Raw genomic sequence first — 27,082 nt, forward strand, 5'->3', positions numbered from 1 at the left:
TCCATTTATATGTTGTTGGGGTTTTTTAATGCAAAAATTTTCTTCTTAGTAGCTTAACTCCATTTCATTTTTCTTTGCTGCATGAGAAGCTGTATGGATCTCAATACCAAGATATAGGTGACAAAATGGTTTTACAGTTCTTGGTTTTTGTATAAAAATAGATGGCTTTCACTTATTTCACTTGATGGTGAATAGATACATTCATTAAAAACTAATAACTTGTTCTGATTTATCTCATTAATTCATTAAAAACTAATAACCTGTTCTGATTTGTCTCAAGCATCACATACATGCACATATATATGTCCATACTATATCCTTTCTGACCATATCCTTTCTGAATTTAAAGAAATATTCAATCATTTTGACTAATGAAACAGAAGGAACATCTTTATTTTCAGAAGTATAAATTCTGTATTCATAAATGCTTGAGTTCACAGAATTTTCCAGAATTCAGTATTGCTATTTTTTATTCTGCTCTTTGCTTCTATAGATCTTTAACATGTGTCTCTAAAAACAGAGGGCAGAGAAAAATACTGTCTAGATATCATCAGTTTGCCTGAAAACTTTTCTCTTTAGTTTATAAATCTCATTGCCTCTACAGTGAGCTTTCATGTTGCTTAAATATACATGAGAAGAACAGACACCATTTAGCAGAAATTTTTTTAATGTTCCTTTCTGCAGCAGAGTATTATAGAGGAGGAGGACTGGGATATCCCTGTGTGTTTGCTCAGTAATATTAAGCTACGAACATTTCTTAAAGATAGAAATATTTAACTGAAAACACCTGAAAAGTCTGTGTATATGTTTTGAAACTAGTGAGTTGAGAGACGATTTAATCCACAGACCTAGGAACAATATGTATGGGAGAATGTATATTACATCACTGAAAACAGTCCTTCCCCCTAGCACAGCTGAAAAAGCATGACAGAGAATTGAGAGTAACTGTTGAAACAATACAGTAATTTATTTAAAGTTAATTAGTTTAATTGTGTTTGAGTAAGCCAATAGATAGCCTTTATTCCTCTGTTTTCAGATCTGTAATGCCCTGTGGCAGTGATTCATAGAACCACAAAATGGCTGAGGCTGGAAGGGACCTCTGGAGGTCATGTGGTCTAACCCCCTTGCTCAAGCAGGGCCACCTAGAACAGGTTGCCCAGGACCATGTCCAGATGACTTTTGAGTATGTCAAAGGATGGAGACTCCACAACATCCTTGGTCAATGTGTGCCAGTGCTCAGTCACCCTCACAGTAAAAGCATTTCCTTTTGTTCATACGGACCCTCCTGTGTTTCAGTGTGTGCCCGTTGCCTCTTGTCCTGTCACTGGGCTCTGAAAAGAGCCTGCCTCTGTTTTCTTTACACCCTCCATTCAGGTATTTATATACATTGATGAGATTGCCCCTGAGCCTTCTTTTCTCTAGGCCAAACAGTCCAAGGTCTCTTTTGGTTGATGCTGAGCAGATAGGTTGATGAGCTTTCTTCTTAAAAAGGCCTGACACTACATGTTGCAAGGCACTGTGGAAGTGTTGGTTGGACTTGATTCACATGATGTATGTATCAGTTGATAAGATATATATCCATTTTGTATATTGTATTAAGAGGAAGCTGTGCAAAGCTTGACAGATGTTAATCAATGAAAGTTTTTACTCTTGAGTTAAAGTTAGTTCTTATAAGAAACATAAATGTAGTTGAATCAAGGTTATTCTACATACAGAGGAATGATGGATAAACCTAGCCCTGTAATTCATAGTTTTTCTTATACAAAAAGATGGAAATTTGTCTTTTCTGTAGAAAAGTAAATTAAAATTACATTTGTTCTTATTTATATGCAAATGCCGTATTTCATATCTGTCTTATTACTTTATCATGCCTAATGCCATGAAACAAGCAGAAAAGGAGACTAAGAATTTGTTTCAGCAAGTTTTCTTCGTATTCCTACAACCACTTTCAGAAGCGTTATCCAGAAAGTATTTGAACATTTACATGATATACTATATTTTGTTATATACTTTTATACAGAGGAAATAAAATATATTTTTTTTTACTGCATTCAATCAATTTTAACTTGTAAATGCAGTCAGATCTTATAATAAGTGCTATACTGTATGTGAACCATTTCTGGTTTTTTGAAATGCTGGATTTTCAGAGAGACCAAGCATGTTCATAACTACAGAGGGATGTCATATATAGCAGATGGTCATTTCTTTATAATGCTTTGAAGAATATTATTTACTTGGTTAACCAATTTAAGAAAAAATGCACATGCATTAAGTAATGACTATTGCATATATTACTGGTATTTCAAAGATATGCTACTTTTAATTAAAGGAAGCACTGAAATAAAAAATTTTACAGATACCTTCCTGTAATGTTTGTTACAGAGGTTAGTTCAACCTCTTTGTTACTTGAGAGCAGAACAGATCTTGTTTGTAAATGGACGACAGGAAAGTCCTACATCCTGAAGTTATCTCCAGGTCTGTCTGCTTCAGTTGAGTAGCAATTTGTCATTATTATTTCATCTGCAATATTTCATGTTGCATTTTGAAGGTATATTGTTCTTTTGGCTCTACTTCCTCTAATAAATTATTTATTGTAGCTGGTTCTGTTACTGGCAGGGAATGACTAGTAGCAAAACAAAGTGTTCGTATACCTTCCTACTACTACCTCTTCTTAGGGTACATATATGCACAAACATACATACATACATGCACATAAACACCCTGAAACACTTGAAATCACAGATGTTTTATTCTGAGCAGTATTCCCGTACATGTACATTCTCATACCCTATTCCCTAACACAGGAGGAGTGTTCATGGTCTAAATAGGCAAGATTGGTTCTGTGCTTGCAATTCCTCTACCATCTGCGTGAGCATTTTGTTGAGCCCTTTGAGCAACTCGCCTGGCTTTCACTGCCATGAATTACCCACAGTGAGGTTGATGTGTAATGTGAATCTCAGAAATTTTGTCTTTGCTGTCACATGTTTATGAATTTGCAGTCCTTAGTAGTGACTATGGACAGTGAAGAATAAGTAAGGCAAAAAGCCCAATTCTTTCAGGTATTCCTTTAGAACATAAATTTTTGCTGAGGTTTCTCATTGCCTTTGCAAATCAAGATTGGGTTTTGCCAGCTCTTAAGTTTCTATAACACCTTCCAAATATCATGTGCAGAATTGTGAAGTGATTTGAGGTTGGTCTTCCAAGCAGTAATGGTAGTAAGCGCTCCTCTTCTATTTCCAGTTTTCTCAGTTTGGCAATAGGTCCTTCTGCAGACCCAGAACAGTTAATTTCACTTCAGACTTAATCATTTCATCAAGAGTTGCGTGAGATTAGACAGCAATGCTATTTTGTAACTTGGGACACCTCTTACATGATCTGCTTGTTCTGTAAAGCACCAGAGAGGGTGTATCCTGCCCTGAAAGCATATTCTGGTCTGTTAGGCTTGATACTAGATTGTAAATACATTAAATCTTATAATAATCTCATGTGCTGCATGAGAAAGGGTTTTATTCTCCAGTGACTCATCTGTTAGTATCTGCTTTCTCTTTAATAGTAGTAGGACCTACTCAGTATCTGGGAAGTATAATTTCTTCTTCAGGGTTCATGGGGATTCTGTTGTCATGAATCAGGAAGCATTCACACCTAAAGCCTCAGGGCACATGGTATTTGGTCCTTAGAACAGAGCAGTTTTCGTATTTCATATACTGGAGCTTTGGGTCACAAGAAATGTGCATTCGACAAGTGATTCTACAGTGTCCGTTTTTCTAGAAATTTCAGATAATCACTTCATTTCAGACAATCTTGGGCTTCTCCTTTGAGTGATGCATAGTACAAATATACATATGAATCAAGTCATGCAAAGGACAATGAAAAATTATATATTATGTATCATATTATATTATATTCTTGACTGTAGCTGGCACCCATGAGATATGTAGTCTATGTGTGCACTTCCCCTTTACCCGCCGCCCCCCCCCCCCGGAAATTTGGAATTCAGAGAGTGAAAGCAAATAGGTGCCTGAGGTACTCTAGTCCTCTTATATGCATGAAGAGGGGTGGTGGTGTGCATGGCATGTGCCTGTTGCCAAGACTAAAAGCTTCTGGCCTTGAGTGTCTGGTCATACATAGTCAGGGTGTGAATATTCATAGGAAGGAACTATTTTCTACAAAAAAGTCTTCCTTTCCTCTAAGCAAGCATTCATATCTACTCACAAATGGACTTTTATCTTAGGAGAGGAATGCCAGCAATTTAAACTAGTGTTAATGATGAATTAGTAAAATTTGTTTTTAAAAACAAGCTAGAACTCAGAGAATAAACACATTAAGGCAATAAATTAGTGTTAACTACAATGATAGGACTTTGTAACTGTCAAGTCATAATTTAGATAAGGCATATATATGGAGGACTCATCATGCAGCCTTGAAAGATTGTTAAGGCACTGCAATTTCTTGTTAAAACTTGAAAATTGGAAAAACATTAGCAACTATTTTAGCTGGTTATTGATGTCACCATGCCCAGCATTCAGATTGCTCCCAGCATCTGTTACAGGTTAACCTGCTGGCCTGTCCTTCACCTTCTTCCCCAAGCCAGAGGCTCATGGTGTGATAAAAGGGATAGTAAACTTACACAGAAGAAATGCCAAAGAAAGACTTTTTATTTAAGGTAGTGAGTAATGTGTCTGCTCTTTAGTTTTTCTGCAGGTAGAAATGAAAGGAGATCAATGATCTTGCTCATGCATTTTGGGAATAGAAACTATGGCTGTCATTTACTTAACTATGGCTCTTCAGGTGCCTCTAACTTAGGGAGGGTATCTGCTATTATAATACGAATCTTTCATATAGGACCATATATTCTGAAGATATACATTTGATTACTGGTCCTAGAACAGAAATCAGGAAATAGAATTTACTGGCTTGAACAAATGCCCTAATTCAATTGCCATGTTGAGACAATGAACCATGGATCTTTCAAAGCGATCTTAGTGTGGATGTATGAGAATATTAGTGTGAAAAGGTTAGGTCCCCGTTGAATAATATCCACTGTACATTCAAGAAAAAAAATAAGATGCAATTGTAGCATTAAGTTGAAGAATCACAGATTGTGTCCTTTAAGACTTTGTTCCTTAGCGTGCTACTTGCACTGAAACCATAGAATGTTAACTTACTAGTTATTACTTACAATAGACTTCCCACTGGTTGTTAGCTCAATTTTTTTACTTGTTTTTTAATTTTTGGTTACAGAATGTTTGGTTGCAGTACAGTATATTTGTGATTAGCAGTCAAAAAGAATACTATTGCTGACTATTACTGAGATCATGTTGGAGTCATCACATTTGATTGTTTCTCATCTATTCTCATCTTTTGGCTGAGTTGCAAGGAGATCTTTTTCCTCAAGTGCAACAAACTCAGCAGCTTCTCTGTTTTGGTACAGGGCAAAATTGGGTAGAAAGGATTAGAGGGAAGGAAACAATGGATCACTCTCACAATACATCTTATTAGAAAAAGAGACTAAGCAGACTCTCCTAAACCTAAACCAAGTTGCACAGAAGGCATAAGAGCAGCCTAGAAAGAACTATATTCTTATTTCCTGAGGTTTTTAACTGTAATGCCTCTTAATGAATTATTAATAAAGTGTCAAATTTTGCAAGTGTCAAATTTTGCAAGTGTTTCCTCTTTGCAGTTTAGCTAGAAGTCCTGAGAGTGTACTGCTGTGCTTAGACATGGGCAAGTATATGTAAGTAGCTGGGAGTGGCAACTTGAGAAGTCTCTGGTTTCAGGCAGTAGAAACTGAACTGCAAAGTTCTGTATCTTTAATAAATATTCAGATAAGAAATTAATCCTCTGAAGGAGCATTATACACTCAGAACTAGAAGCACTAAGCAGACTCTACAGTTTTGGAATAATATGATGGGTAAGAGGCTGTAATGATTCAGAAGCTCTAAAAAACACAGGACTATTTTGTTGCACTTACACATGGGAACCTCTGCTTAGACAATTCAATATCAGGGAAACAATTTGTTTTTAATTTGTTCATTTCATGAGAATGTGCTTCTTGTTGGATATTTGTAATAAAAATTGTAACTATCTTTTAGTTGTATGTATAAATATCTGATGGTTAAATCAAGTGTATAAAATCACCTTCATAATTGAGTCAATGCAAATAATAGTTTTGTTGCCGAAGTACAAAATATCTATTTAGAGTGAATTGTGGTATTTTCCCTCATCAAACAACAAAAATCCAAAATATCACGTTATTTTGCAAGTAATATTCCTTTCAATCCAACAAAAATTATATATTTCTGGCAGTACTAAGGAAATGAGGAACTAGATTTGTAAAACAAAAAGATAAAAATTTGTGCACATTTTGTCCTTTAGCCCTGTGAGAGGGGCCATCACCTGAGCTATCAAAGACATAACGTAATTTTACAGGAGGAAACCTTAACTCCTCCTTGAGTTTACCACTTCAGGTTGCTCTTTATCCCATGTTTATCCCCTTCCTCCCTCAGTCAGAACACCAAAGTAATTATATTCTTTAGTAAGATCACTGACTTTCTGACCTAAGAAGTGTGTTATATTTATGTAACCAGAAATCAGTGACACTCAATGAATTGGAAAGTTATAGGTAATTATTAGTTAGTCTAGGAAAGAAGAATTTAGTGCAAGAATCAAAGAAGAGGAGATTGCCTTGTTGCAATAAAGAAGAAATTGTTTTGATTGAAGAAAGTTACACAGTGTTTTGAAACAAAGCTTGTTTACTGTTTTCATTCATAACATGCATCTAAGAATAGGGCTGTCTTAATGAAATACAGAACCTGTGCCCACAGAAAAGAGCCTGTTTATTGAACATAATCTGAGAATTAATAATGGTTTTCTATAAATACATCATTAAGTAAACTGTAAGGGAGAAGAGTGAAAGGATAGTGTAAACACAAAAATAAGTGGGTATATGCTAGCTGTAAATACTTTTGTGCTGGAAATTGGAAGAACTTTGGGAAAGTCAAGAGCTAACTTTGCTGGAAATAGAGGAAAGAAACTTGCATTGTTTTAAGGGGGAAGGTGATTATTCATGTTCTACTTGATACCAACAATGAACATTTGTTGGAACAAGGACTGGAGCATGTGTTTAGTTTTCAGGTAAATTTCCTAGAATCTGTGCTCAGAAGAATTGTTTTCAGGGTCATTGAATGTGTAATGTATACAACAGAACTGATTCAAGCAATATGCATTGTGTAGTTCCAAACAATACAATTTTTTTTAGAAAGCATATTCCCAAGTGACAGTGACTTTCCCCAAACATATGGGAAATATAAGTTAAATTCCCCTATTCTAGGTCCATTTGCATCTCCTACTCCTTAATGTGTTTGCATCACCATACAATTCTGAGATGTTTCCAGGTAGATCATCTTTTTGAAGACGACGTAGATCCTTTGAACAACAGAATAGCTAAATATTCATCAAGTGAATTAGCAGCAAAAGCTGTTCAAGCCACCCTGGCTAGGCCCTGAATTGGATATTTGATTTAAAAAGGCAGCTATCTCATCCTTTTTTCTGGCAGTTTTGTAAGTTTAGAATGGATTTTATTTCCTCCTCCCCTCTGGCAAGATTGATTGGCAAGCTGAGCTCACATTCATGAATATTTCTGCTGTAATTGAACTCATCCTTGTCAGCCAATAAACTGCTTACTGAAAACTTAATTACCAATTTCTGTATTCCAAACCTAGGCTGATGATGATCAAAAATACAATGTTTCTTTGGCATTATAAAATTAGATTTCAGTCATTCCTAATGAAAAGGTGTTTGTGCTTAGTGCTATTTTATAGATCTTGATGTTGAAACGAAGGATAAATTAAAAGTTTAAATATAGCATTTAACTTACAAGGATGATTCTTAGAGTGATGATCAACTACAGTTTTCATTGCCACCAATGCTGGTAATGACTTGAACACTAAGTAGATGTTTCTTGTTTTCTAGCTTTCAAGAGCATCACACTTATCTCGAAAGTTCTAAAAATTCTTTTTTCAGTTGAAAAATCCTGTTCAGTGTGCTTGTGTTCTTTTGCTCTCTTGTAACTGCCTCGTTGTCTACTGTTACCTAATATTTTACAATAATACATGTTTTTTACTTTTTTGTTGTAATAGCTAGTAACATTTTATATGTTTTATTCTTTTAGCTACGCTGAAAGAACTCATATCCCAGACTATGGTGCGGTGGTCCCAGGAAGATCAGATTCAAGATCCAGAATTAGTTCGGATTATGTACACCCTCCTTCGTAGGCAGTATGACAGCATTGGTGAGCTACTGCAAGCTCTGAGGAAAGCGTACACTATTAGTGCTGCTTCTGTGAAGGATACCATTAATCTGCTTGCAGCACTGGGCCAGATTCGCTCACTTCTCAGTGTCAGGATGGGAAAAGAGGAGGAATTGCTAATGATTAATGGATTAGGGTATGGAATTAACTTAATTGTATTTTTAAATTTGTGTTAAGCTTTTTTGTTATATTAGTAAATTCTTTCATTTTAGATCCTGGATGAAAATCATTGCTGTAGTAAAATGCAAATATGTAGTAGAAATTTTCATTTTCACAGATATTTCCAAGATGGCTCCAATTGATCTCTCTAGCAGTATCAAATTTGTCAAGGTTCCTGTGAACCAAGTTATTTTCTCATCTAGAGAAAATGGACTCCTTTTACTAAGCCTAATGCTTAAAACTTCATTGAAGTACATGTTTAGCAGCTCTAGAGAAAACAGATAACTTAAATCATTATTGGTGTCAATATTCCCAAATGTAAAGCTCATGTTATAGTTCATGCATGAGTGAATAAACTTGCTGGTGCCTTTTTAATTGGAAAGTTTGTGCAAGCAATTAGGTAGAACCAGCAAAGTGGTGTTGTGATCTGAAATATTTCCAGCTGGTTAGTATTTATTATGTCATCATCAGTGGCAACTTAAAGTATTTGAACACAAAAGACTGCTTATTTTATCCTTTGTAACATTAGAATTATAAGAAATTGCCTTTATGTAAGGCCTGCTGATGTGAGAATATTTTTTCTGCGTCTTTGCTATGAAATTACTTCTGTTAAGCAGCTGTATTATGGTGCATGCCTGCACTTCAGTTACTTCTCTTACGTGAATATTGCAGGATTAGGCCATTTAATGTTGAAAGGAAAAAAAAAGATTGCAGAAAATGAATTATTTCCATTAAAATGGTATATTTAAAGAGAGGAAATGATAGTACGGTTATTTGAGAATTGTATTTATTTGTCCTGTACCAAGAACATTGAACAATTTCTCTCCTTTACAACAGTTGTAAGGAACTTCCATTATTCTTACTATTTCACTATAAAAATGGTATTGTTTTTGTAAAAATTGCAAAGACTAATCTCTTCAGTTGAATTGAGCAAGTCATTGTAACAGCTCATTAGTTAGTATGTGACAGGATTACCTAATTTGTCCCTGATGCTGAGTTTGTAGAGTTGCTGAGAGTTCTAAGAGGGGTAAAGGGTAAGTTTTGTCTAAACTTGGCACATGTGTAGCTCTCTTCCCAGAGGTGCTGTATTATGAATCATCTTCCATTCCCAGTTTTCTGTATTTCTTTAAAGCAGGCGTGATGTCTGTTATTTGCCATTTGTTTTTAACAGGTTGACCTGAAATGTTAGAAATCCCTAGATTCCCTATCAAAACACATAAATTGTGTTCTGGATTATGAAACCAATATAGTGAATTCTAGAACATGTTGAGAGGATGGTGGGCAGAGTGAAAATGTTAGAATATTCCTATTTATGGGGACTGTATGCCATTTTACATCTTCTGACAGATGGTCTTAGTTTTGGAAATACTGATACATTTAACAGATAACCATGAATTTTAAGTCTATTGTCATCTTCTCTGTGAACTGAGAAAATTAATTAAGGGGTGTTACTCCAGAGGCAACATTAGATTTGGATGTCTCGATCCCCATTCTTTACTTATAACAGAATATATTCTTTTTGACTTAGATCATCACAGAATGTATTTTTTCTCTAAATGTAACAGATGGTAAGAGTAAATTAAAGATGACAAAATGCTATTTTGAAAGCATTTAAAAGTTTAGATTCTTATTATATAGAATTCATGAAAATTAGAGGAATGACAGCATATTGAAATGTGAAGCATTTAGTTGTCAGGTGTTTTTGTACTATGCTGAAATCTAAGAATTTAAAATTATGTTACTACAGGGAATGCATATTTCTGAAATCTCTAATAATGCATCATTGATTTAAATTTAAATGGTGTTTCTTAAAAATACATTGTTGCCTTTTCTTCTGTTTTAGGGATATAATGAACAACAAGGTGTTTTATCAACATCCTAACTTAATGAGAGTCTTGGGCATGCATGAGACTGTTATGGATGTGATGGTGAATGTGCTTGGAGGAGATAAATCTCAGGTAATTTCACCATAATTTTATAGTGTGTTTTGCATTTTGACCCTTTCCAAAAGTATACTAGGATGTTTTGGAAGAAGTATCCGAAGAGAAATATATCTCCGTCATGTAAGATAGATTTTGCTTGTCCAAATGGAAATATCGTTTATTGTTAAAAATAGAACAGTTTTTACAGTACTAGAGGGAGAACCCAACATTCTAGGACTTGATTTTTAAAAAGCACGAGAGAGGTTACAGGTGTTTCATTAGTCTTTTAATAGGACTTTAAAAGCTTTTGTTCTTATTTTAAATGAAATAGCTACATTAGCTGCATTTATGGGAGGTGTAGCTCTGCTAGGAAAATATACCTTTTCATCTTAGATAAAGTGTTATTAGCAATAAACTCTAATAAGAGACTAACACCAACTTAATTTTGAATGCTCAAATTCAAATACTTGAGCAATAATTTTCTTGCAGTGTTGTATTTTCCCATTTCTTAGCATTATGCTTAAATATATATGTGTTAGTTTAAAGGCAGAGTGGCATAAATTTTGAGAAACCTAACTGGACATTTAGGCTACTGAAGAAAGTCAGAAGTGAAGTGGGCTTATCTTCTTTCTTCTCTTTTATTATGCCTGATGTTTTTATCCTGTTGCCTCCCTCCCCGAAAAAGGAGTCTCCTCTGATCCGAGTACTGCTTATCTTGTTTTCGTTTGTCTGGCCACTCATTCTTCTTATGTATTTGGAATGATTTTCAGCCCATTTTGCTACCTTGTTCTTATCTTGTCTCTCTGGCAACTTTTCATTACTTGAATGCCTTCTATGTGCAGCTACACCCCTCTTTTTCTTTGCCTTATTGGTCACATAGTTCATATACTTCTGTAAAATACTTATACATTGTGTCTGGCTATACCACCATAGTGTTACAAAGTATTCACATACTGGGTTTAGTTATTCTGTTTTAATATGCTCACATTTGAGTTCAAGGCAAGCTACAATTAATTATAGGATTAATACTTTGCTAATTTATAGGTGTCACAAGCCTCTGGTTTTGCTACATTGTGTACATATAGGCAAAGGTGACCAAAAAACCTGCAAAACAACCACCCCACAGTGCCTTCTAATTCTATTAAAAATGTTTTCATTGAAAATTTTAGTAACACAGATCTACAAAAATACTTTACAGAAGTTACTGTGATATCCTTCAAAGAGAATGCAGACCTCAAATATTACTTGGTAACCTGGTGTTGCAGCATTTAATGTGTCTGGCTACCCAAAACGTCCTATTTCATGTCTCTGTCTTTATGAAATGTGTGGGGAGAGTTAGGTATCTTAGAAGGGATCCAAAGCCTCACCTACTGAACTGGAACTGGCATAGGAGTAGAAATCTTATGAAGAAGTATGGACAAGAAAAAGGGTGTGTTTGGAATTTGATCTGTTCCAGACTCCAGTGCCTCATTTTCTCCTTAAGTGTGGAAACATTCAGATACTCATGATTCAAAACCCATAATTTTCTTACAGAGTTACAGGGCTACAGTCACGTCATGAAATAACACAGCAAGGCTTATTAACAAAGAGTTTTGCACACCATTAGCACAGGTTTTAGATATTGCAGTGGGGAGATTTCGCAGAACAAACCATTGGGCAGGGAACTGTACAGGCAGAGAAGTGTTGCTTCTGAGTTCCAAGCCTGAAGTTCCCTTCACAGGAACTGCAACCTTGCAGCGAGAGAAAGTACTGCTTTTAAAATGATTGTCATCTGCTGTCTGTTGATCTTCTGTTGGCATGCTTACTACTAATCTGGCAGAGAAGTTTCCCTTGAAAGGTTGTTGACACTAGATAGAACCACTAGGCTGTGAGCTGGAAAAGGTACATGTTTGTGCATGCTGTGGATCTTTCACTCTGCTAGGTAAGGTATTCTGAATAAAAAGGAGTAGGGCCAGAAACGGTGAGCATGCCTTGGTCAGCTATGGGTTTATATACTCATTGGAAATTCTCTGTGGGTTTGTTTACTGAGTTGCTTATATACAGTTCAAGTATAGTGGTGGCATCAGGCACTAGAACACTGCTTTTCCTGCTCTCAAGCACTTTCCTCACAGCTAGATTGTTAGTATGTTCCCTTCTGGTTTTTTTTTTCTAGCTTCATGGACATTTCTTTCTGTTCAGTGTTATAGCTTCAAGAGATGGAATGAGCAACCATGCAATGTAGTCTCTGGTTTAGGGACTGGGCATTTTCTTATGTTGTGGCAGCAGATGGTTTAAGGTAGATCTCCTGCTTCTTGGATTAAGTGGTTTTATCCTGAGGCTGTATTGAGACATAGCTCGCACTTTTCTGAAGGAACGGTGCAAAGGTAAAAACTTGTCAGTTCAGACTGAAGAAAATTTATGCCAGGCTTCTTTCCAGCTATGCTATTAATACACAAGTCAGAAACAGATGAGGAGATCTGTGGAACATGATGTGGCTAAAGGTATCTCAGTACCTTAGAAGTATTTTGCTAGTACTGGCTAACAAAACCATGGAAAGGTATTTCATTGGTGAAATGAATATCCCAGAAAATACTCGGGCAAGCTTTCAGCATTACCATCACAGTTAGGTTTTGGTGTGTATCTTAATGCCTAAAATAGTTATTTTAAAGGCTGTGTCTTTAGGTCTTAGAATTTTGGAATCTTAATGGCATGTTGGTTTCTGGTATTGGTTGTTCATTCATTTTCAGAGAATCCTGAGAAACACCCTTTTTGGCTGTCAGAATTGAATGGTTTTACTTCAAAATTATTTTTTACTGATTGAAAGTTTTAGAATTCCATATTCATATATATTCCTGTCAATAATAAGGAATTTTTTAAATGGCAATTTTTAACAACATTGCTGTTACTGTAATTTTCTAAACAAAGTTATGTCACACATTCTGTTAAACTCCCTGTAAATTCAGGGGCTGGAAGCTTTGTTGAATGTTTTCATGAATGAATGAATGTTTTTTCATTAATTTTCATCTACCCTACATTTAAGAACAGAAATCATATATAATGCTGCATGTATCTAATAGCTCCTTCATGATGAAATAGACAAATGAGCTGCATATATTAGCAAAAAAACTGCCAAAGTAAAATTACAGTTAATCAAGTCTCAAAGTTAGGAAGTGCACCTGCTGTCTTGAAAAGGTAATACATATCAGATAGGTTTTAATTACATAATCACTTTTTTGCAAGATTGTTGTCTCATTAAGTAAAAAGGTTGCATTTCTCAGAATGCGTTAGTGTTGTGTTGTAAAGAAGGCAACATTTATTAGACTTTGTTATAATAAAGTATAAGTAGTATTATATGTAGTTGAAAGGTATGAAGTGAAAGAGGCGGGATGTCATACGAAGAAAAAGACCCATGATATAGTGATTAAAATGCTCGGATATCACCTTGGATACTATGGAATATATATCTAATATATAGAATATATTCCCTCTTGTACCTAAAGGGTACTGGTCACATTATTTAAAAAAAATTATTCTTTATGGTAATAAATTTTCTCATTAATTTTGTGAGTATCCTTAGGACATAGATCTGCAACTGAACTTGAGACTTTTTAAAAAGTTCTATATATGGTAAATTTAATAAATCAGATAGAAAAACATTTAAACAAGCATCAAAAATCTGTCCCATGATTTTTGATCTTGTTCTTTCGGCTCCTTTCAGTAAAATGTGAGAATGGCACAACTTGTTCATCTCAGATGATGTTATGACTAATTGCAACTTGTGAAACATTCTTTCATGGGTGCTACAGATGAAATTATTTTCTTTTCAGAGAAGAAATCCTTGCATATAATGTGCAGCAAGTAAAGTGTTGGGGTTTTGTTTGGTTTTGGTTTTAAAAGCATTGAATATTTAATGTAATTTAATGATTTATTTTATCAGGCCTATGCATTGAACAACATAGGAGTCTTGTAGAAGCGTTTTATATGAAGACTGTATATTCTTACTGTAATATGGGTGGATAAACTAAGGTTTCTGAATATTCTTTATTCTGCTATGACCTAATGTTGGGGGTTGAGCTTGTTACCATAATACTGCTAAGATAGAGTTTTTGTGTAACTGCATTTGCTGGTTTGCAGATTGCTTTGATGAGAAGTATGTCTCCATTTTTTCCCCTTACATGTCCCCTATAGTCCTCTGCAAAATGATTTTTCAACATTTTAAACCTAATGGCCTAATGAATACAAAATTTAAAAGGAAACATGGATCCTTTCTTGTTACAAGCAAAACAACTGTCAGCTGCTTATCACCTTGGTAACTTCACTATACTTTCCTTGCTAGCAGTGCAGGAAGAAGAATTGGAACAGATTGGTAATTAACATATTTCACTGCTTTGTCAACTTTCTTCTTCAGCAGATCGTTTTTCCTAAGATGGTGGCAAGCTGTTGTCGATTCCTGTGCTACTTCTGTCGAATTAGTCGTCAAAACCAAAAGGCCATGTTTGAGCATCTTAGTTACTTGCTGGAAAACAGCAGCGTTGGTCTGGGTACGTCATGTATCTGTAACAGCTAAAAGCAAGAGCAGGAGGAACTGTGATATCACAAGACTAGTATCTAATTTGTATAGCAACTTGAAGCATGTGATGGAGCCTCTCGGAAGCTTAAACCACTTTGTGGTTTCACCTCTAACTCCTATTTTTTTTTCCATTTTCCTTTCATCCTTATGTGTCTGGGAATTGTATCAGAAACAGAATAGTCTAAATTTGGTTTTGAACACCTTGAAAAATTTAGGATTCAGTCCATACAGTTTGACTTTTTTTTCCATTCCAAATAGTTGTGATTGGAAATCTAAGATTAAATTAACCCTTTATGGTGCTTGCCTGTTTCATCTGGTTTCATTTCCCTTCCCTCTAAAGTTTAGGCCACTGATGGGAATTTCATATTTTTCCTTTGGGGCACTGGATGTATGTTTTTAATGTGTGTGCATTAGATTTTGTAACACAAGGAAAATTGTCTTGGCTAGATACATAGCTTATATTAATAACGTATAACAAGGCAAGATAACGTGATTTCACAGTGCTTTTGCTGTTCATGGTGACCATTTCAATGCCTGCATTCGCCCATATTAAACACAGAAAATGGGATAAGAGTAAAAGAAACAAAACAAGTAACACTGAAGCTTGAAAATGTCTCTCTTAGCTGAACACAGGCGTATTTCAAAATATTGAATTGATAGGGTTGAGCAGAATTACATGGTTAACATATTGCTTTGTTAAAGAAATAATATAATATTCCTCTGATTTGCCATGTTGTTAATACTGATTTCTTCACCTGCATTTAAAACCAGTGTGGTTGAATATGTTTATAGATATGGATGTCAGGTCAGAAAAAAATTTCAGCATTTATTTTAATGTTATTCAAAACAGTTAACCATGTTCTTGATTGAAAAACAGTGATATAACGTACTATTAGTATATTTATGTTCTAGATTCCAGTGTGATTGCTGCCCTCTGCTGCATGACTGTGATTTCTGCAAACTGAATTTAGTTACTGTATATTAACTTTCTTGCAGCGTTTCCTTCAATGAGAGGTTCAACACCACTAGATGTTGCAGCAGCCTCTGTAATGGACAACAATGAGCTTGCACTAGCATTGGAGGAGCCAGATCTCGATAAGGTTAGTGATGACTCTGACCTATTTACCTATTTATTAAATAGTGTACTTCTGCTAGAAGGGAAAAGGGCATGTTTGATCATCATAATTTTTGGATATGATCTTCTCAGAAATACTTGCTCTAGGTATGTGCTGTCTCAAGGTAGGATTGACTGAGCAATATTTTCCCTGATTTTGCTTTACACTTAGTGGGAATCACAGCAAAAGAGATTTTTGTATATCTTCTGCATCCTTTCACTATCGTTATCAAGTAGGAAGGATGACAAGGAAAAAGGTGTGAAAGGCATATCAAGAAACACTGTTTGGGGAGGAGCAAATTTGAGAAACAAGAGGAGTATGTGAAGAAAGGAAGCAGGTCTTTTGGCTTAAATAAATCATAGAGATTGATGGGGATGGAGGTAAGAGCTGAGAGAATGGAAGGTCAGGTATCTGAAGAAGGGAAGTTGGAACAGGATTTTAAGGGCAGTTGCAGTAGGAAACTGAATCCAGGGCTCAGGTCATTGGCAATGGTTAGAAATAAAGGGAAATGCGAGGAGAGGCAGGATGAATTAGAAATGGTGGGTAAAAGGATACAAAAAAATGGCATGAAAGTTCTTTGTATACCCAGGAAGGAAAACAGATTAAGAGATGGAAGATGGGTGCACGGTCAGAAGAGGAGGAAAGCAGGGAAAGGAAGTGATATGTGCTAGCATAGCATTGGGGAACAGAGAACAGAAGGCAGGGTTTAATATAAATAGAGGAGAACACCTAAGCACCTAAAAGCACAGGGAAGGCCTCTGTGTTGTATGGGAGAATCCTGTGATGAGAGTAGAACCAGTTGTGGGGGTGTTTGTGATCAGCATATGCTGTGAGAGAGGAAAAGATGGGAAATGGAAATAAATGGACGTATGATGGGGATGGCTAGGAGAAGACAGAGACAAGAATATGGGAAGGGTGTGAGAGAGCACAAGAATATACTAATTAGATAAGGGTAGCATTGAGATCAATCAGCAATTTTGTATCACCTGCAAAATTGCTGAGAGTGCAGTCTGTCTTGTCATTAATAAAGAGATGAAACAGTATTGGCCCCAGTATCGACACTTGGGATACACCACTAGTGACTGGCATGCCATCAGTGACTATCGTTTTCATGGAAAGTACTGTAGGGAAAGTCGCTTAAACTGAATTTCACTGTTGACCATTACTGCATGTTCCTTATTTACTGATTGTTTACCTTGGAATACTTGGCACCATACAAGTGCTGAATGTTCAAACAGTAGCAGATATTAGCTGCAACATATGCAGTGTTTTATGCTGAAAAATCAGGCTGAACGTGTCTCAGACTGGGCTTCCCAAATTCATCAGTCATTTTAGTTGTAAGAATGGTAACATATTAGCCGTAATATATTAACTTTGGTGAGTCAATAACTTCAGTGCAGTGTGTGGATGTTACTCAGTAAATAAATCTATATACTAAATAACAAGAAAAAACAAATACTGTATAGCTATCAGTTCGATGAATGTGGCATATATACCCTACCCACAGAATGATACAGCGTTTCTGTGTGACTAAAGTTTGTGCCATAAAGCCTGTGTTCAGTGCAAATAAATTACACATAGACGACTTAACTTTTGAACTTTTGCCATTGCAAATTTGATCTCTTTTTAACTGCAAATGTATGAATGTATGGAAGGTAGAGGCTTGCAGAAGAGAAGTATCCCATGGCCTGATGACATGCCATAGTAAACTGAATAGATTAAAATTATTAGTTTTGGTGGTAGCATAAAATCTGAAAAGAGGTGGAGAAGAGATTTTCTCTAATGGTTTTCTCTCATTCTATACAAGCTGCATCACTAGACTGCTACAAGTGTGTATTCACTTATATCTTCTGAACAGATACTGGAAAACTATGGAGTCCTGTTAGGAATTGCATACTTTTTTCAGAGTGCACTGACTAACTTCCTTACTGCATACTGGAATAAGCAAATTTTTCACATCAGCCCATTTTTCCTCTGTTGCAACCTTTTAGAGGCAACTTATATGCTGTATCAGCAGAGGTACAATTCTTCTTCCTGAATTCATAACTAATATCTCTCTTAGGGCATTAGGTAATGACTAAGTTAAGCAGAATAACATATCTCCCTTTTCCAAATACAAAAATCTATCTCCCTTTTACCACCTGTTTTTGGCTGCCTTCCATTGTAAGAAATGATAATTTACATCTCTTCTTACAGGTTCATGAAAGGTTCCTGATATTCATTATCTATTTCAAAATATATTTAATTACTATAATCATGTTCATATGTTGTCCTTTGTGTATTTTAAATAAAAACAAAAATCACATTTGTGCAGTTATCTGCAGATTTCCTTTTAAATGATTGAGAAATCGTTCTGTACATGTTTCAGAAATTCAGTTTACTGTAATTAATGAAATTTGTCATCATTTCTCAAAGATTTCTCTTACTTAAAGGTATTATTCTTGATAAGAAATGCTATGTTAGGAATTTACATATTAACAAAAATTTTAATCTTTCTGGTTTCAGACTCTTAAAACTGTTCAGTGATACTTATCATTCTTCTGAAAAATGTAATTGTTTGCATATCTGTTAAAATTGGAATAAACTTTTGATGCAGTATTTATTTTGCTGTTGTAGCAAATTAGCCATATATGGTTATTGATGTGATTTTTAAAGTTGTTAAATAATATTTTAACTGTTGTTTATGTACTGTAAAAAAAGATCTGAATTCCACAATATTTTATGCTGCTTTTCACATTCCACATTTGCTCATGATGTTGTATTTTTGTGTCATCATATAATTAGGTAACTTCAGAAATAGAGTGCTTGACTTTTTTCATCATCATCAAAAGCAAGAACTAGAAGCTAAGACTGACAATAATGAGCTATGTTGGTAGTTTCTCAGGTGAAACACCTAGTATCTAAAAACCTTGTTATTAAGAAAGACACTATGTTCATTTTGTTTCATAATTATTTTTAGGAATTTATTTCTAAGCACGTGAATAAATGATTGCTTCTGTATTGTAGGTTGTTACCTACCTGGCGGGTTGTGGCCTGCAGAGTTGTCCGGTATTGCTGGCTAAAGGATATCCAGACATTGGATGGAATCCGATAGAGGGTGAACGTTACCTGTCTTTCTTAAGATTTGCAGTTTTTGTTAACAGTAAGTGTGACTTCTTGGCATCCAAATTCCATCAAAAGGTTTCCTTAAAATTACTTTTCTAACCATAAAAATGTGTTAATAGTTGAAGAGAGGTTAATGCATACTGTTCTCATTACAAATACAAGATAATTGGTATCTGATGCTTATTGTAATTTTTTAATCTTCATAGTTAGTTGCATTTTTTTCCTTTTTTTGCAATTTGCATAATTTAATAGAGTAACCTGTTAAGGTAGCAAATGATGTTAGGAATTCTTTCAGTAAGTAAACTGTGGTATTTACATATACCACATATGCTGATTATAAACATAACCAGTGAGCACTGATTTTGGACCTTTCTTGGCCACTGTGCCACTGGGAGAGTTAGGGGTTTGTAATTAAGCCATTTTGCATTACAAAAAGAAAATTTCCAATAGGCCACATGTTTACACAGTTCTGAGGGATCAGTGTTTGTAAAGCACCCTGACTGTGTACATTAAATCTGATGTCTTAAAAAAAGAAAATATCTTCTCCTTTAAAAACTGTCTTATACTTTCTTCTCTGGGAAATTTTCTTTTGAAATTTATGAAACAAATATGCTAAAATCAAATTTAGATTATCTGAATGCCACTAAACAAAAAGCATCCTCCAGTTCATGTGGATTTTTTTCATAAGAATAGTAATTTAGATTAGAGATTAGATGAGATCAAAACATTTGTCTGTTCACCACCTAGCTGGTCTGCCAATATGCAAGGTGTTTTAAAGGACAGCTGGGGACAGCCAGAAGGGAAATAATTTTAAACGGTCTAATTTTTAGATTTTGGCTTTTCTATTCTCATGCTATTGGTCTGAAATTAGCAAATAATACCTGAAACAGAAACAACAAACATGTTTACTGTTCAGTTCAGTAAACATACCTGAAGTATGTTCATTAGTTGATAAGCCTGTAGCTATTGAGCGAGCTGCCAAACTAATTTGACAAACTGCTACAATATAAGAAATGTAGAACAAGTAGTCATTGAGTTAATAAAGGACATGGTTTTCATTGTTGATTTTATAAATAAATGTTAACAGTACTTTGTATAATTAGATGAAGATAACTTTGATCTTACTTGTGATATTTTACCTAGTATGAAGAGTAAACCTTGCTGGATGGACTGCTAGTCAGTAGAATTAAGTTTTAGTTTCAAGTGTTTCAGCTGCTTTTTTTCTGAAAAACAGTTATGGTTGAGGTTTTGAACCTTCTCATTATGACGGTTTTGGAGACAGCACTTTTGAAAATCAGATTACTAATTTCTCTGTGTCCTTTGCTTGAGAGGACAATTGCAAATATAAATTAGTAAAACATTTGGGTTGTTGAGATAAAAGCAACAAACGCACACTTGTAAACACATGAATGAATTTTGATTCTGGCCAATGAATCCTTGGAGTAACAAAAACTTCTTCAAGCAAAATTTTTCATTAACTTGGCCTGTGAGTTAAATTAGAGCAGGCTGCAAATTATTAAAGCTATTTTCAGCAGTTTGGTATCCCATCAGAAGGGATATGGAAAAGAAATACATATACAGAGAAGGTCAGAATAAGATTCTAGTGGCAAATGCAGTGTACAAGAAGTTGTAAATTGGAAATGTAAGAGACAAAGTAATTCTTGATAAACTTTTATTGACTTCAGTAGCAACATTAAAGATTAATTTGACCTCTGTGCTTAAAGTAAGTTTCCTTCCTGCACATTTTAAATTAAAACTACCTGCAAGGGGCTTTCGCTGATATGTGCTTCCTTTTACTCTAAATTGCACTCCTCACAAAGCTATCACGGGTGGTCAAAAATGCCTGAATTAATATAAATTTTTAACATCTAGATCTAAACTGTATTGGAAACGAGCCACTCAAAACAACATTGGTAGTGCTTTTATTAAACTAAAAATTAATAGCATTTTATAATTTTGTTTGCATTTGCTATTTGATTCTGCAATATGGATTCAAACAGCCCCTTTCAGTTTTTAAGGGAGTTTTGTATTTGCATCCTCAAAAGATACATGAAACATGGAAGGATTCAGGAGCATCTGGTAACTGTAGCTGAATGTTATGCATGTTTTGATGATCATTTGTATGTCTATAGAGAGGTATATAGTGAATTTTTCTTAAATTAGATTTTACTTAATTCATTATTTTAAAACTCTTCACTTAGAAGGTTTTAACCAAATGAAACTAAAATTGCTGACTTTAAGATGTAAAATCCTGCTTTTTCTCTGCAGTATGAAAATAAGATGAATGAAAATAAGAAAGAATGAAAAAAAAAAAGACAGAATCTGTGCAAAGTCAGTAGTTAGGGTATAGAATCATAGAATCATATAGGTTGGAAATGACCCTTAAGATCATCAAGTTCACTTAGAAGGTTTTCACCAAATGAAACTAAAATTGTTGACTTTTAAGATGTAAAATCCTGCTTTTTCCCTGCAGTATGAATATAAGATGAATGAAAACAAGAAAGAAGGAAAAAAAAAAAAAAAAAGACAGAATTTGTGGAAAGTCAGGGTATAGAATCATTTAGGTCATAAGAATCATAAGATCATCGAGTCCAACTGTAAACCTAACACTGCCAAGTCCACCACCACTAAACCATGTCCCTAAGCACCACATCTACCCATCTTTTAAATACCTCCAGGGATGGTGACTCCACCACTTCCCTGGGCAGCCTGTTCCAGGGCTTGACAACCCCTTCAGTGAAGAAATTTTTCCTAATAGCCAATCTAAACCTCCCCTGGTGCAACTTGGCACCATTTCTTCTCATCCTATGTTCCATATCAAGATCATACCGGTGTTTTAAGTGGGAAAAATACACAACTGGCATATTTAAAGTGTTTAGCTGCTCCTTCTAGAGCCAGTCAGTCCCAGGTATCTCACCTACCATTGCCTTCCATTGACTCTGATTTCCTGGTAGCACCACTGCTGCTCTCAGCTAAACCACAGTTCCTACTTTTTTGGTGGGTGCTAAAGCCACAACATTCAGTTTAATATAAACTTGCTACTTGCATTTATGTACTGGTTCAGTATTGTAGCTTCCATGTAAAATATAGATACTGATGATCCAAGCTACTGACATCACAAGTTCAGTGACTGTGAACTGTTTCTTTTCCTCTAATTTGTGTTCTTCCTACATGTCCCATTAATTTCATATCTTCCTACAGATTATCAGTATTCTTATAAGGTATATGTGAATTTCTAAACAGTTGCATTTAACCGTAAGCTGAGCTTTTGACCCAATTATTATTCCTATCATGTTTCCACATCCCACTAACTGCAGTCCAGGAAGCAGTTAGTTACATACAAAGAGTTCATTTATATGAAGGTTCCTTTTCCTAATGACTTGTATTCAGCAAGCATCTAGATCACAGTCTGTCTGCCTGTACTGAATGTATACAATAGTTAAACCCACTCTTTTCCCTTTTCAAATATACATACATTTTTCCACAGAAAGCTATTGTAAATGGGGTTGTTTCAGGCAAGCCATGACCTTTAAAACTGATTCTAATATGATTTTTGTAAATAGAAAAGATGAAGTATTTGATTTCAGGCTTTAAATAGCAAGCAGAAGATTTAACAAATATTTAAACATACAGTAGAAAGAATCAGGAGATTTTGCTCTAAGTATATTTAACCTAAAATACAATTTGTTATTCTTTAGTCATATTGAGAAGATTAAACTCTGAGATGAGTTTTCCGCTGATGAAGTACTAAGGTCATAATGTTAAACAACATTCCTTGCTTCAGTTGGCCTATTAAAAATCAGATAACTCTCATGCCATGTACTAGGTCTGGCTGGGATGGAGTTAACTTTCTTCATAGCAACCCCTATAGCGCTGTGCTTTTCATTTATGGCTAAAACAGTGTTGATAACATACCAGTGTTTTGACTCTTGCTGAGCAGCACTTGTGCAGTGTGAAGGCTTTTTCTTTTTTTTTTTTTCCCTACTCTGCCCCTTGCCCTTTTTCCCTGGCCCCAGTGAGTAGGTTCAGGGCAGGCAAGAGGTTAGGAAGGGACATGGCTGGGACAGCTGGCCCAGAATGACCAAAGGGATATTCTATACCATGACATTGTGCTCAGCAATAAAAGCTCAGGGAAAGGAGGAGGAAGAGGGGGGTGTTTGTGGTTATGGCACTTGACTTCCCAAACAACCATTACGCATGCTGAGGCCCTGCTTTCTAGGAACTGGCTAAACATCTGCCTGGGAAGCAGTGAATGAATTTGTCTTTGCTTTGCTTGCACACGTAGCTTTTGCTTTCTCTACTAGACAGTCGTTACCTCTATCTATGAGTTGTCCTATCTTCCTTCTCTTTTCTCCCTGTCCTGCAGGAGAGCGGAGGGAGCAAGAGGCTGGGGGCGGGGGGCTGGATTCAAAACTTCGTTTTTGCCCTCCCCAATAACAGACTTCTTGCCTCTTGGGACTGTTAGCCTTTATACCAGAGAGAGAGTAGTCTTTGCTATAAAAAGCAAATTAACCTTCTAAAGTGAACCTTTCTAGATTGAGTGTAGTAAAACTTGCAAGGCAAGTCTACACTGTCACTTTTAAACCTCGGTATATTTTTGACAAAGCACATCCAATGCTGCCAACTTGATACATTTTTGTTTTCCAAAATAAGGATGAGGATTTGTTTTGTATTTTGCAAAACTTAGGGGAAAATGCAGTTGTCTTCTGACTTAAGGATACCTTTCAGGAGAAAGTACGTATAGTGCTTTTTGGTTCTCAGGTGAAAGTGTTGAGGAAAATGCAAGTGTTGTTGTCAAGCTCCTTATTCGAAGGCCAGAGTGCTTTGGACCAGACCTTAGGGGAGAAGGAGGAAATGGTTTGCTGGCAGCTATGCAGGAAGCTATCAGGATCTCAGAGAATCCTACTCGTGACCTTCCCTCCCAGGCATATAAAAGAGAAGGGTAAGTAAATGTGAATGCTTGTTTGGCAAATGATGATTTAATAGCTGGTTTAATCATGCTTGAAATATGCAGATAATGGGCACTGTTGTGTAAGGCATTATACAAACATAGAGCGTTAGAGATTCGCACCCACAAGCGGTTGTCTCATGGAATTCATAAAGCATGAGCTAGATAAAAGTGGAATAAGAGTTACAGAAAAGAAGAAGCCTGAAGGACAAAGCAAAGGAGAAGGCTGTTGTGAAATGAAGCTAAGGTAAAGTGAAAGAGGAAGATAGAAGGCTCATGTGAAGTCAGTTATTATTGTTCAATTGCATGCTTACTCTAGGGATAAAAACCCTGTAATCCAGAGCCAGATGAAATTAGTGTATCTGATTAATAGGTTCTGGATCATGGATCTGGCTCCAGAGAGGAGCTATAAACGTACATTAGCAAAAATGCTCACTGGTATTCTTTACCTTTTAGTGATGAGGAGGAGGAGGAGGAGGAGATTGTGCACATGGGCAATGCAATCATGTCATTTTACTCAGCTCTCATAGATTTACTTGGACGCTGTGCACCAGAAATGCATGTAAGTTCATTTCATCACTTGCTCAGAAAATGTAGATTTGTAAACAGAACTGTACATGTCTATAACTAAACTTCTCTATTCAAAGGCTTCTTCCCTTCAGAAGGTGGACTTTATTGCATTTCTTGCTGTGTCTTGACAGATGTGTTCCCTGAAAGCTGTTTATAAAGAATCATGGTCTTTGGATTTCTTACACTTTTTTATTAATCCAAAATTTTGAGAATTTTTATATGACTAGAATCAAAGCAAAGATGAACTACTAGTGTTGCATTTGTACTACCAATGAAATTTCTGAAACTGGCCCTTTACTGTTCTCTAGAAAGTCATAAAAATAATTTCCATAAGAATGTGATACAGAGCTGCCTTTGTGTGCACTAATGAAATATGGTAGCTGCACCACAGGAATATATGGAAGAATACATAAAATAACTGGTTTGATTGTAATGCCTGTAACAACCATATGCAAGACTTGGTTTTAGTTAGACTGACTTTTGCTTGTCAGTATTTAAAATTCTTTAGTAGCATAAGTTCAGCTGAAAATGCAACAAGAAGCAAGAAATTTGGCTTGTAGCCTCCCTACTTACTGTTACCAAAGCTAAATAAACTTTATTAGCTGTAAAGCTGTATGTAGCTGCCTGTTGCCGGAGATAGTTTCATGTTAAGAAAATTACTGGAAGAGATTTCCAGAGACACAAGTTGTGAATACCTAACTTCTGCTAGAAGTTGAAAGGAATTGGTCAACTTGGTGTTAATGCCTTTTGAAATTTTTACTGCCTAGAAATAATAAAAAAATGTGTAGATACATGAGACATGTTTGCATCTCTTCATAGTATAAAGAGGCAAGCTCAAAACCTGGTACTGTCGGTTCTGTAAGTAACACGAGTCTTTCAGAAATTTTCAGTTTCATCACTTTATCTGCTTGGTTTAGGAATCTTATCCATGTGGGGATTTTTGTGTTATTGGGAATTTGTAATATTGTGGAATTATTGATATGATATCAAAATTAGGACAGATTCAACAGTAGGATCAGCTGAAAATCAGCAACTCTGTTAGAGTGCTGGGATAAATTGAATTTCAGTGCATTTTTTCCCAGTGTTTGAAAAAAATCATATTAATATCAGTATTTTGAGGAAATTTTTCTTATGTCCCTCAGTACTAAACTTCTTAATTGATAAACTTTTTCTAACAGCTTATTCAAAGTGGAAAAGGGGAAGCTATTCGAATCAGGTCAATCCTTCGATCTCTAGTGCCAACTGAAGATTTGGTTGGGATTATAAGTATACCACTAAAGCTGTCAACAGTTAACAAAGGTAACTTCAATACTTTTATTAGACCGGTTGATCTTTTTATAAAAATCTTTTGGCACATAAGCCTTCAGGTGTAAAAATAGAGCGGTTTTGTTAGAGCTGAGTACATGCAGAGAACTGTTCTTCAGATTTTAGTTAGATATGTATCAGAGCTGCTCCAGTAGAAGAGATACTTAATCCTGTGGAGCAGAGAATGTAAGAACAGAAGAAATATTTTACAGGATCACACTAATGGGCCGTCCATCCCAGTACTTTGTCTCCAGCAGTGGCTGTACAGATGCTATCTCTTTAGAAAGATTGTGTATTCTTGAACTCCGTCCCTTTGTACTTCCACATCATCCAGTCATTTGTTTAGAAAGATTAGAGTGTACGTCCCTGCCCATTAATATCTGTTTCTGGACCTGGTGTCCAAGAATATATCTAATCCCTTTGGAATAATGTCTACTCACAAACTCCTGTGGCAATAAGTTCGAGAACTTCACTGTTTGCTACGTAAAGAAGCATTTTAAGCATCTCTGTTTTTCTTCTTTTTCTTTTTTTTTTAACTTATGCTGTACTAATTTTAATTATCACCTTTGAATTGTGGTATTTTAGGATCTGGTGTGTAGCAGTTCTTCATTCACCTTGTCAGCTACATTAATAATTTTCTAAATGTCAGTCCTCAATTTGCCAAATTGAAGAATCTCAACTTTTCTTAGTTCCTTATCATAAGATAACTGCTCCATTGCCTGAATCATTTTAGTTGCCCTTCTGTGTACCTTCACTATCTCTATTCTGTAGTCCTGAGCTATGGAAAATAGCTGTGGGATGTATTCAAGACATGAGCAGGTTGTGCTGGTAATGTGGACACACAACAGTTTGGTTTATGTATTAGTTTTCTATTTTATATAGCAGCAAAATTATTCCCTCTCATATTCTGAATACCCCTTTCTGATTGTGCCTGATATCTTGTTGACTTATTTGGTCGCTGCTACACATTGAGCTGATGGTTTCACAGAATTTCAGTGATGACCTCAGGATGTCTTTGTAATGTCGGTTCCAAGCTCAGCATCATGTAGGCATGTCTTATTTTTCTGCAGATGCATTAGCTTAGAGTTGTCTGCATTGAAG

General features: G+C 35.6%; 1 protein-coding gene across 12 annotated transcripts in view; it reads left to right on the forward strand.

Moving 5' to 3' along the window:
* Positions 1 to 27,082, forward strand: part of RYR3 (ryanodine receptor 3) — a 245,176-nt gene that overhangs the window by 132,049 nt on the left and 86,045 nt on the right. For 9 of the 12 annotated variants that reach the window (XM_075030407.1, XM_075030397.1, XM_075030399.1 and 6 more), the window contains 8 exons: positions 8,171 to 8,444; positions 10,311 to 10,425; positions 14,777 to 14,909; positions 15,935 to 16,038; positions 19,060 to 19,195; positions 23,920 to 24,100; positions 24,563 to 24,668; positions 25,855 to 25,975. In XM_075030407.1, coding sequence (XP_074886508.1) covers positions 8,171 to 8,444; positions 10,311 to 10,425; positions 14,777 to 14,909; positions 15,935 to 16,038; positions 19,060 to 19,195; positions 23,920 to 24,100; positions 24,563 to 24,668; positions 25,855 to 25,975 — 1,170 coding nt within the window. The remainder of the gene's footprint in view (positions 1 to 8,170; positions 8,445 to 10,310; positions 10,426 to 14,776; positions 14,910 to 15,934; positions 16,039 to 19,059; positions 19,196 to 23,919; positions 24,101 to 24,562; positions 24,669 to 25,854; positions 25,976 to 27,082) is intronic. The other 3 variants (XM_075030398.1, XM_075030401.1, XM_075030409.1) reach the window with 1 other exon arrangement.

The sequence above is a fragment of the Buteo buteo genome, chromosome 6, assembly GCF_964188355.1.
Source record: "Buteo buteo chromosome 6, bButBut1.hap1.1, whole genome shotgun sequence".
NCBI lineage: Eukaryota > Metazoa > Chordata > Aves > Accipitriformes > Accipitridae > Buteo > Buteo buteo.